Source organism: Cyclospora cayetanensis, unplaced genomic scaffold (genome assembly GCF_002999335.1).
Source record: "Cyclospora cayetanensis isolate NF1_C8 unplaced genomic scaffold, CcayRef3 CcayRef3_contig_100, whole genome shotgun sequence".
Lineage (NCBI taxonomy): Eukaryota > Apicomplexa > Conoidasida > Eucoccidiorida > Eimeriidae > Cyclospora > Cyclospora cayetanensis.
This window is the reverse complement of record NW_020312038.1, coordinates 51,196-63,419: the sequence shown is the minus strand read 5'-3', so window position 1 is coordinate 63,419 and position 12,224 is coordinate 51,196. Positions and strand designations below refer to the sequence as shown.

Genomic DNA, 12,224 nt, shown 5'->3' with positions numbered 1-12,224 from the left:
AATGGAGCATCTAGAGCTGTAACAAACTAAACTGTGGGTCGGCACCTTCGACTACACAGGGTATACTTGAATGAGAACGCGAAGTGCTTAGAGGTTGCAGCTGCGCCCCGATGCCGCCCCTCAGGACGCTGGAGAGGGCTATGTCATTCTGAAGCGAACGTATTCCTCACTCGCGGAATGCTGGTTCGCTGGTTAATGCGGTATACAGCATGCATCAAGCATCTGCTAATGCTGCGGCGCACGCCTGGGCAAGCACTCGAAGAGTTCAACAGCTGGTTATGAAAGTACCTAGATTGTGGCTTACTCATAAGAAAAAGGGAATTTTCCTTGCGGCATGTTCCTTGAGAGTGGTGTAGTGAATGAGTACAATCGTACCTCCAATTACCTTCTTCGCAGTTGAAGGCATTTTCTCAGCACAAACACCTAAATAGTTCGAGGCTCTGCGCGCCCTTAGTTTACGGTGAACTTCAGCCCCACAACGAATTGTAGTAAAAATGCGAGAGCATCTAGATCATTATCCAGAAGTGATGCTGAGTGATTCGACTGATGGCCAGGGGCGATGGTCTTCCATACTTTGTTATTATTGTATGCTGTGCTCCCATGATTCAGCTGAACAGGGAGTTTGAGCTTAACCATGGGGAGGGCCGAAGGATCAGAAGATATCAAGGAATTGCTCCCAACTAGCTGCCAGTGGCTGATGCATGACTCACACGATGCAGACCGATGAAAAAGCTCTTGTCCCAAGGCCCCAACTCAGTGTGTAAGCAAGAATGCAAGCAGATACAACCCTCGATGACCAAAGAGGCTTTATGTGTTGATTTTGTGTAGAAGTGCGTGTTTTTTATAAGTATCGAATCGAGAGCCGTGGGGTAGCTGGTCGAGTGAGGGTGAAGTGGGAAGCGAAAGTCATACCAAGGGCGTCGTTTTAGAGCATTCGCACTGGCTTTAAAAAATGAAATCAGATTGATTCTAATTGAATTCCACTTTCCAACGACTTTCAAGAAGGTTGCACAAAACACTTATCGAGTTTGCAAGCTCTCGTAACGCGCTCACTCAGCCTCAGTAGAGCCCCTTGCCACTCTGTCGGGTTGAGGAGGATCTGAAGAGCCCGGGGCCACTTTTTCTGTGGCGGCCGGCCACGATTTACAGTTTATAATGGACGAAGAACAAAGATTGAGAAACCCAGCTGTTAAGTAGGCCCAAACGGCCCTTTACACAACGCACCAGCTTCTGTCGCAGGAAATAGGGTCAAAACCTGGAGCTACAAGCACATGCACAAGCCAGAGAACCTGGGAAATGGGACTTGTTCAGTGGAAGGGTGCTGCTAGGAAAGCAAAGAAGGTGCATCGAGGAAAGCAACAAACCCTCCACCCAGTATGCGGCGCAGTGAAGGGACCTACAGCCTGCCCAGTCGCAGTTGAGGACATACCGTGGGTCAATTTTGTGCTCATGTATGTTCACATGAATGTTCAAGAGTTGTTACGCAAGCAAGAGTTGTTACGCAAGCAAGAGTTGTTACGCAAGTTATTGTCCGTGGAGACGGCGCAGAGGCGCAAGTTGCTTGTCATCATTGGCGTAGTATCAAAGACTCAGGTTTGCTAATGGGAGGCAGAAAGCAAAGATTGACAAGGCTCCACCGATAGGTCACTCTAGTCTGTGCACTACAGAGTGATTTTAAATGATATTGGTGACCCAATGGAGGGTGCGAAAGGTACCACAGCTGCGCACTGTAGGGACTAGGATGCAAGAAAGCACCGGCAAGAGCCTACTCCGGGTTTGCTCGTCAGCGCTTATTTAATCCCTTATGAGTGGCTTTAGCCAAGTGAGGCAGAGCCTTCATGCGGGCGGCTCAGCAGACCTATAGCAGAAGGCGGTTCTTAGCATGTATGCCGTCTTTTTGGCTCTCCAGGTGGTGCTTTATTGCTGAATGAGATGAGATTGTAAGAACAGCAGAAATAGGCAAACCACAAAACGGAATTTGCGAATTTGCGAGGTAATGAGAATCTATCAACAGGTTGACCACCTGCTCTTCGTCCACCGCACCGTTTTAAGCCAATCCCTGGTTCAGCCCCAAGCTATTTTCCGTGATACCGGATGCCCCCACAGCATGGGGAGACAAGCAGGTGGCAGGCAAATGATTCGTTTGCTTAAAACGGCTAAGCGTAAAAGTCGAACAGTGTTTTTTGACAAATCTAGGTATTGGTGCGGAAGATCAAGCGATGTAGAGCATGCGCATTAACTTTAAGCCCCTGAACAATATTACTCTGAAGCAGAAGTTTCCGATGCCTAATATAGGCGAGTTATTTAAGAAATTACACGGATCAGTGGTCTATCGGTCGTTTGAATGAACCGATACGTTATGAATCCCCACTCACCAAAATGACAGGCACGAAACGGTGTTCCGCTCTCACACTCGCAAATTTGAGGGAAAATCTATGCCTTTTTGTCAGTGCCCCAGAAACAATGGAAAGGGAGATTTGGATCTCAGGAAGAATGTCAAGAAGGGGTGGATGGCTGCCTATCTGGATGAAGAGCTTGGTATCTTCCCGAAAAGCTCACGAGCACTTACAGCTTCATGGCTTGCTCTTCAGTTGTAACAGGATAGCAGTGGTGTGTAAAGACAGGAGAACGTTTGTCTTCTATGAGAACAATCGCTTGCCAGATCCGTCAAGACTTAAAATAGTGAAGGCGTGAACACTACATTTACGCATCTGCAGGGGACGTCAAGAAGCTCCATAAACTTCCCTCTCATTAGCAGAATGTCACTGTTTGGTTTGCTCTGAGGGATGCTTCGTTCCTAACTGATCTACTTAAGAAACTCACTTTGTGGCCTGGACAGAAGAAGATCAGGCCGCGCCAAGGACGCTTGTCGGCCTCCTTCAAACTCCTCCAGCATTCGCACTGCCCAGTGTGAGAGCCATTCCTTCCTAGCAACCGATGCTAGTACCGTAGCAGCTGGTGGAATTTTTGCCAAGCAGGCTACGGGTTATCCAAAGCACATAATTTCCGTGAGCTATTATGATCGCTTCACCGAAAAACCGAGCAGCGGTATCCAGTGCGGGCGAAGGAAGTGTACACGGAGTGGAGAAACGTGAAAATTGCCGGCAACACTTGTATGAGGGTTATTTTAATGTCCAGATCGACCATCAGTCCTTAATGCGCATGACAGAAAAAGGTTTGACTTTGCTAATCGAAGCTATGCTGGCTCGCTTATGGGGCTGCTGTAGTACAAGTTTCCAATGAAAAGTATGTGAAGGGCATAAGTAACGTGAACGTCAGCGCGCTATTGCGACGCCTATGCGATTTGCTAATTTGCTGCGCAGCCGCTCTTGGTCGCAATCATTCGCGCTCTCTAGCTAAAATGCTTGAGTCTTATGCTTTCGACATCCGTGCATCAGCTACCACTGCCAAAATCTCGAGCGGGGAACACCGAAAACCACTACCACGTACAGGATGTGTTGCTGTGGCTCGCAAAGCAGAGGCTCCATTGGTTGTACATTCCAGCCTTGCTCTGCAGCTTTGGGTGCTGGTGGATTTCTCAGTGCAATGAAAGCTCTATGTGTGCGGAGAATCTTCTAGGGGCCTGGGGTACGTTTTGAATCCACTGCCTTGCTAAGATTGTCAACAACTACAGCCTCGCAGTGCCCCTGAAAGGCCATTTGCAAACACTCTAATTGCACGATAGGTTGTGCTATAATCCGACTGTGAGAGCTATTCTCGGACAGGCGGAGGCCCAAGGTCAGGATAGCATCTGCGTTGTCGTCGACAGGCTCTGCAAATATGCCGATTTCATCCCTTGACCCAATTGTACCAATGATCAGGAAGTCGCTCATTTTTTTGGCTCATGCATACACGCTCAACGGATAGCCTTGGCGCGTCATTACGGATAGGGGTCAGAGGTTTGATAGTGCTTTGCGGCATGACTTTGTGACCTGCCTAAGCACTGGGCATAATATAATCACTGCGAGCCATCCCAATGCAGATGCCGTACAAAGCGCACCAACCACACTCTTCTGCAGTTGTATGACCACTTGCCCATTAAAACCTTATTTCTAGGATTATTTTTTTCCTTGTACTGAGCGAGTTTTTAATACGACAGGAACCTCGTCTACCGTTGCTCGCCGCATTCATGGTCAACACTGAGGAGCCCCTCTGCGATTCAAAACTGGAAGTAGTGGTCCTGCGTCAACAGCCATGAGTAGTAGCAGAGAGATTTAAGGAACAGAAAAAAGCTGAAGAGAAGAGGCACAAAGATATGATAAGCGGCTTGAAGCTGTGTTTTTCGCGCCTGCAGATTCGACCCTGGTAAATCGGTTTGCCCGACGTAATGGACCAGAAAGCGGCCACATCAGGAAGCCCACATGAAAATGGCTAGGAGGGGCCTAAATACTCCTCGCGAGTCAACACTCTATCTTGTTCCATCAACTGCTCCTAAAGTTGGAGGTGTCCCAGAGTTATTAACATTGGCTTCCTAGAAGAGTAGTAAACCTTTCCGAATCGTGCATGGACTTTACCGCGCAGAATGCGCCCCTTTGAAAGCGGATGCTCCATAGAGTACCGCAGATGCCCTAGTCTGATGAATGCCGACGACACTGTAGACCGGAGATTCTGTTGAATGGGGTGGGGAACTGCAACATCAATGATTTATGGAAAAGCATTTGCGGGCATTGCTGCCTGTAGGAGGCGTTGCGTGTCTTTTTGATTCACTTGCTAGATACTCCCTTAAAATATTTCCCTTCTCAGTGCATGGCTTGCCTGATAGAGCTCACTTCATCTATGACCATTTCTTGGAAAGCTCTCTGTTAGTTGTACAGGTACTTTCTGAATGCAAATTCATGAAGAGGAATTCCCATGTATGCGGCGTCTACAATCTTCCCTGTGCTTCTGTTGGGGCTTCAAAATTTGACTATGCTGCATTTGAACACTCTTTTGGCAAGCGCAAAAAGCTCTATGGGGCGCAGACGTACTGCTTAACTAGTGTGTACGTAGATTGCCTCCATACTTTTTGCTTCTCCTTTGTTTTTCGTAGCAGGAGGCTCACACTTCAGCGAACGGACAACAGCGAGCCATTGAGTTGCCGCGGTGGGGTTGGTTTTGTCCTCGTTCATTGTTGGCTAGCTTGTCTGTCTTTCTCTATTCTGTGTCTCTGAACTAGGAGATGCTCACATTGGCTCCCTTACTCGTACTCTTTTTCATGTTTTTGTCTGCCTGGGGAGTGGAGATAGCGCAGGTACTCTTTTGCTGCCCAGTGTAGAGCTGGCCTTGATGGTCAGGCATGGACAGCGAGGGCATGTGCTTCGGAATCGACAAAGGAGAGAGTAGTGTAGCTGTGTAAGCTACACTTCGAAGGGTTCTACTCTACCCTTGTATTCAGTTCAGAACTAGTAAAAAACAAAACAACTGGATTGTCTGTTCGTACGTCAGCATATTGCCGGGTAGCATGATCTCGATCCAATCAGACGCAGTGTCGTATGCATGTCCCCTATATGCTTTGTGCAGCTAGTTGTAATTGCTCGGAGTGCTTGGGGGGTGCACCTACATGTATCACAGCTGTCCTTCGTCACTGATGCAGTTAGCTCTGAGGGACGCGGGCAGCGGATGATAGGCATATTTAAGGTATCCTTTCCGGTTCTCTAGCAAATCGAGGGAGCCTCGTACGGAGGGAAGCATCAAAATGTGGTGAAGAGAGGCTACTGCTGCCGTGGGGATACTTACGCGGGGGCGGAAGCGCGGCTACCCACGGTCTGAAGCGGCAGCTCTTGTTGAGGCCACTTTCGGAGAACCCCTCATTACAGAGCTCCCCCTATCCCCGCCATTCAAGGCTTCGATGTAAGGGGAGAAGGACATGTAATGTGTGCGTTGTTGTACCCTTTAAAGGTTTCGAGCATCCACAGCTAGTTGCACATTGTATTAGAAGCACAAGCACGAATCATTGATTCTTATCTTTTCGAGCCACTGCTAAACCGCGGTGAATAAGATGTCAGATTACTAAAGCCAAACGGTTACTTCTGAGCAATTCCTAAGCAATAGAAGTAGTGCAATGCAAAGTGCCGAGTTCTTGTTATGCGCTCGACACGGGCGGTTGTGTAGAGCACATGGACCAAAAAAAAGCTGATAGAATGGAGCTAGCCTTTCCATTCAGGCAGTACATCGTAAAATAACCGACTCGTGAGGGCGAACTACCACTGAATCTTATCGACCCCGCCGAGAAGCTTGCTACCTATTGATGATGGCCTTCACCTCCCGAGGCACTCCAGTACTCATTGTTGTGTCAATCCTCTCTTTATTGAGCACTACAACGGGAGAACGAGAAAGAAGAAAGGCCCTGCACAAATGCCCAAGTCCATATAGGACTGAAGAAGGAAATGTCACTAAATGCAACTGTAGCGATTGCAGATGCAGATGCAACTTTGGCTAGAGGGCTAGAGGCACAGCGTCCGCAAACGATCTCTCTCTGAAAAAACACATAATCAGCTACACGAAATAATTTACAAGCAGATATTTTGTCCATAAGGAAAATAAAAAAGGTCAGGCGACGGAAGTGACGGACAGCATATGTGACAGAACGTAGACTACAGCAGCAACGGTGCAGTCGTCACTGCAGCTGTGGAGCAGCAGGAGATCCTCTATGCTCGTGTTCCTCTTCTTTGTCTCCTCATACATAGACCTTCTTTTTGGTTTCAGTTGATGCCCTTCGGCTCTTGCTCTGCTCCTGATGGCCTTTTTTCACATTCCTTTTACAGCGTGGTAGGCAAGCGGCTGTGACCATCCAGGGCCAGTAGGAGTCCTTTGCTTGTTTTTGTTTGTCCTTGCTCTACAAAGATTCTATCTTCTGTGACTCAACTGGTTGCTCGCTGGTACCTCAACGGTTTCCTTCCCCCCTTCAGTGTCTATGCCTGAGAGCCTTGTGGGGAGGGCGAAAGAAGACCCGGAATAGCAAGCACGCGTTCTTCTTGCCTTCAGAGAAAATGTCTATTGTCAGAAAAGACTCCAAGCCCATCGAGAATGACGAGGAGGGGGCCTACCTATCATTTGACGCAGCCTCTCAGGGAGTGCTCGTTCTCACCTGGAGCAAGTAAGGCGTAGCCACGCACTCTGTCATTCTGTCCTCCCTCTGCGTCTGTGGCCGTCTTTATTCGTTGCCTCTCGGTAGTTTGACGACTTTCGAGCTTTTCCTGATCCTCGTCTCGCCCGCGCCGCAGCCAACCGCTTGTTGGCTGCGACTGTTGCCTTTACTCTTGCCTACCCAATTGTGCACTCCCTGTCGCCTTCATTTACCAGTGTATGTCTTGGCATTTTCCTCTGCACATTCGGCCGGTTCATCCGTTATTCCACATTTTACAGCGGAGGGGAGATTTCCGGATGCAGCCACGTTTACCACCACAGTCCTCTGGGGCTTTCCCGTGGAGGCTCGTCTATGATCTCTTGTAGAGGTGCTAATCATTCAGAGTCTGGTGCTGCGTTTCCGCGTGCATCTCTGTTTCTTATCTTCAAAGGCACAGCGTTCCCAACGGACTGATGCACTTCCGCCCCCGCAAGCCGGTGCCCTCGTTCAAGTTTACCACGAATCAAGGCCGCACGGAGCTTATTAGAGATTGCCAAAAGGACACGAAGCGGTACTTCCAGGGATACTGCGCGTTCCTCAAGGCTGTTCGAGTAAAACAAACCATTTCTGGCACAACGTACTAACCAGTTTTGTCACTGAATAAGCCGAGCCGGCTGAGAGCCGCTCTCATTGATAAGCTTTCTCGGACGGTACCCCCAAGCAAGCAGCACCGCTGCTCGTTTGCATGAGATCCTACAGTGTGCGTGCATGTATACCTGCATCTGCTGTATACACCTCAGCTTTTCTGCCTGCATCTGGATCCAGGCCACTCCATTGTTCTGTCGTGCTTCTGCGCTACAGGCTTTCGATGGCGAGGTTACGTTCATTGACCCATCAGGCCCTCTAAAGACGCAAGTGTGGCTGCACCGTTTTGAAGGTAATGAAGTCATTAAAATGGAGATTGGCCACGCGTATGAGCTAAATGGGGTGGACGCTGTTGCAATAACTCCTTTCGACTACACCGCTCTCAATGCAAAGACCCTAACGACCAGCCTCTTTCAGGAGAAAGCGGAGAGGTCCGGAGCGAGCATGTTGTTTATCTCGTGATTCGCATGATGTGCTAATCTTTTGGCTCAAGCTTTGCATGAGGTCGCCGAGGTGGAACACGCACCATTCCTGGCTGAAATCTTCATGACGCACACGCGGGCTGTACAGAGTTTGTTCCAATTTGAACACGCGGTTTATGCTCTCCTTATGGTGAGCTCGAACAACCGCGTCTACTTTATTAGCCCCTTTCCCTTCGTGCGCAGCGTTGAGCATACTTTCAAAAGCGAAATTCCCAAGTTTTCATATGATTTAGGGCTAGGCCTCCCCGCCGTCGTGCCTGCGGCTCTCAGTTGAGCTGGTCCCTTCTAGGGGATCAATTGGCTGGCAGCGCATTGGCGGCTTTGTTGCCTGACCATCTCCCTGGGAGCGGCCAGAGCAGATACACAATAATTTATCAGGCATGGCACACTTGCCGCATTTTAAGCATATACAAGGCCCCCCTGGCCTGAAGATGCAACTTTTTTAAAATCTGGGGGCTCTAATGCCTCAAGTCTACGCCCTGCCATCCAGATTCGCTGCGTGCAGAGCATGATAGCCGCCAGGCTAGGTGGGGGAAAGTGCCGCGGGAGCAGCCGCTGTTAGTGGTGGCGGCTATCCTGTAGGCGTGTTGCTCCCTCCGGTCAAAAGTGCGAGCCTTAGACTACATGCGAGAACCCCCAAACCCTAGAAGGCCCTTAGGCCTTACAAATGCTAAAGAAAATCCGTATTTTCGCGCTAGGCAGTCTCATTTGTAGCGAGCTGCTGTGGCTTTAACTGGAGGCTCTGTTGCCTCCAGTCAAATGGCTTCCCGTGAACGGGCAGCACACGGCGCAAGACCTTCGAGACTCGCAGCGCTGAAGGCGCAAGACACCAAACCGCAACAAAAAACACACTCGGAAAACAACCCCCCACACGCATCCCACGCCGACGCACCAAAGCTTCCTCAGTGCATGATATTCCCTTCACTGCCGCCAGCACACGACTCCGCACCCTGGCCTGATCTATCCAATAGGAACAAAAGCCTCAAGCCCTCTTCTGTCAGTATTTCTTTCCCCCTTTCTCTCTGTCTAAGTCGGCTAAGCTCTGTGTCTCTACTTGCCTTTCTCTGCAGCCCGTCCTGCCTGCTTAGTCTGCAGCTATTGTGACGCAGTGTATTGCACCAGGTGGAGTAAGAGGAGAGGAACCGCACCTCGTCTTGCGAAGAAGTCTTGAATTTCCTGTTGCAGCTGAGCCTCGAGCCTTTCCACGGCCTCTGCCATCTGCCGCGCCAGGGCAGCAGGTGAATTCGAGTTGCCAGCAGCGATGCAACATGGATCGGATGAGGCAGCAGCCTCAGAGCTGCTGCAGGCAGTGGGGGAGGGGTTAACGGAAGAAGAGGAGGCGGAACCACTGGAGCCGCTCTCCGCTTGCAGGGTTTCTTCTTGGTCCCCTTCTATGCCCGCGTTCTTTCGTCTTTCCGAGGCAAAGGAACGGCTAAAGTTTGCCTGGACAGAAGCGTCCTCGTGCAGATAGCACCGCACACGGGCTTCACCCTGCATGCAATACAAAAGAGACGGAGAAAGCAACCCGCCAATCCCGAGAGGCAGGCGCGACGTCCCCCATGCCATCCAAGCAAAGACACTGCTTTCAACACGCAGAAGGAAACACTTGTTATTCCACACACCAACAGCAACACCCTAAATGCTTGAGCGATGCGTGAAACTGCCATCCCTAGCATCCGAGCTTTTTTAAACGCTTTCTTTCACGAGAGTGCCAAGTGCAGCTTCACCTCCAGGAAAACGCCAGTTTTGGCATCTAGCGGATCAAAAACGAAGCGCCACTCGCTTTTCCAATCGCACGCCCTACAGAGCCGCAAGGCACAAGGGCGACGTGCAACACCCTGATGATTCCTCGAGAACACCTTAAAATGCCCTTTATGACTCCTTTGACAGCGGTGTTCGCTTCTTCTCGCTGCAGTGCACTTCCAGTCGCTTCACAGGGAGCATGCATGCACGGCCTTGACCTCCCGCCTCCGAGCCAACAGCAGCCTCACCAGCAGCTGGAAGTGTTTTCTGCGTGAACCGCCAAGATCGCTCTCAGCGGAGGTTGAGACGCCTCGCTTGGCGCTGCCGCGTGTGAGAGGACCGAAACAGCCTGCTGAAGAGACACGGGGAGGCTCAGGAGCTGCCGCAGAGCTCCGCATGCGAAGCAGCGCTTCACGTAATCCGTGAGTTCAGCCTGCAAGGCAGCCCTGAGGCGAAAGGGGGGAGAGTGGAAGACACGTAGTCATCTTTCTACGCAGACACGAACTTTGCTCGCATGGAGGGAGCGGCCCAGGCGTGTGCCGATGCAGCAGCCTCGAGTGACAACAGCCGTTCCACCACCCTCTGCCTGCTGCTGGTGGCGGGGGAATAACGGAAAACACACCTAAAAGATTCGACTTGAGCAGGAAAGGCATCTGCAGCCGCTGGAGAGGCGGAAACATTTAGATCCTGAGGGATTGTACAGCCGCAAGCACACAGGGGACACAGTTGTGACTCACCTGAACAGCTGTGGAAAGACTTTGAAAGCCGAAGGCGCGTATATATACAAATATGCTCTCGAGATGTCGTATTGCACGAGTGCACGAGGTTCAGTGAAGGGTAGGGGGGAAGTCTGGAAGCGCATGCAGCGGGTGCCGCCTCCTCCCGATACTGCTGAGATGGGGAAAGCCGCCAGGCTAGGGGGTATTAGGCTTAAGAGAAAATTTTATTTGCATTCCCTAATTCTTACACTGCCGCTAGCAGAGATCGTCAGGACTTGCTTGGTGCTCGAACAGAGGTAAGTGGACTTTGCGATGCGTCCAGAGGGGGAAAGAACTGCCTGCAGCTGCGTAGCAAGAGCAGACTGCGAGAAATTAAGGAAATGAAAGCGGGGAGCGAAATAAGGAGGCGCAAGAATGACTCTGCACTGTTGTGGTAGCGTGGCAACGCGAAGGAGAGAAGCCAGAAGGGCGAACAGGCGCATATTTACGCAGGACAGAGGGTCGAGGCGGAGGAGAATACAACGCACGCAGGGAAGAAAATGGTTCTCTTTTCTTGTACCTGCTGCGAGGAGGTTCCTGAAGGAAGGGCGAGGATCAAGCGCTGCTCCTCTGCGGACTGCTCGAGGGCTTCAGCCAGAGAGCGACTCGAGACTGCTGAGGCGTCCATAAGCAGCTCGCAGTCTGCAGCACAGCATGCGTGGCAAAGTGTGCAAGGAAGGACGAAGAAGTCAGTGCTGCGCATCGGTGCTAGGGGAATGACGAGCAGGCAACAAATGGCCCTCCCCCCTTCCCCCTCTCACGAGGCAGCCTGATGAAGATGCTGGCTTCGGAAGCGCGGTCGTAGAGGTGATGTGTTATTCAAGACGGGCTCGCACAGTCTAGGAATGAGGGGAGTCGGAAGTTCAGGAATCATGATACACCAATGTGCAAAGAGATATACGAGTAGATTTTATGGGCATGGTGACTTGCACTGCATGCACGTGACGGGCCACTCTGCACACTGCGTGCGAAAAGAGACATTCTAATTTGAAGCAGCTGCTCATGGTAGTCTGCAAGACACGATATAGACTGCGAGTCGCAGGAGAGAGGGGAATAGTGGCGCACTTTCCATTACTTCTCTGAGGGCCCCTGGCGGTGCATTGGTCATGAAGAAAAGGGCAGCTGCTTTCCTCGCGTTGGACCCATCGCTGTCACTCCCTCCCTTTGCAGACCTGGCTTCTGCAGATTTTTCTTCCTCGGAATTCATTGGGGAGTTCAAATACAGAAAGCTCTGAAGGGACGGCCGCGCAGGCTGCTAGGGAGCAGCACGCAACCAGGGGAAACATGCAAAACCAGACGGTGGCGTCGTTTGCAAACGAAGGAAAGGAAGCACGAAAATTGCTACCAATATCAAAAACCCCAAGGAATTTTGGGAGAGAATGAGTAAGAACTCTCCTGCTAGGATGCATGTGCAACACTGCGGCCGAACCTTGAAACGTAAGGAGTGCTTGCGTGGATCGCACTGTTTGTTGATCCTGCGGTACAGTCGATAGTAAAGATTTGACCGCCTTGCTCTTTCCTGATAGATACCTAAGTTATTATCGCCTTTCA

At 50.7% G+C, this 12,224-nt stretch overlaps 1 protein-coding gene across 1 annotated transcript; it reads left to right on the top strand.

Moving 5' to 3' along the window:
• Positions 1–6,968: 6,968 nt before the first annotated feature.
• LOC34619369 lies at positions 6,969–8,152 on the top strand. The gene is made up of 3 exons (XM_026337842.1): positions 6,969–7,075; positions 7,497–7,656; positions 7,907–8,152. The coding sequence occupies exons 1-3, from the start codon at positions 6,969–6,971 to the stop codon at positions 8,150–8,152; spliced, it is 513 nt and encodes a 170-aa protein (XP_026193627.1).
• Positions 8,153–12,224: the final 4,072 nt, after the last annotated feature.

Bases quoted from the DNA above. Each gene is read 5' to 3' on its own strand.
- LOC34619369 (XM_026337842.1), top strand. From the start codon at position 6,969: ATGTCTATTGTCAGAAAAGACTCCAAGCCCATCGAGAATGACGAGGAG. The intron at 7,076-7,496 runs GTAAGGCGTAGC...TTATCTTCAAAG, and splicing joins CTCGTTCTCACCTGGAGCAA to GCACAGCGTTCCCAACGGAC. The intron at 7,657-7,906 runs GTAAAACAAACC...TCTGCGCTACAG, and splicing joins CGTTCCTCAAGGCTGTTCGA to GCTTTCGATGGCGAGGTTAC.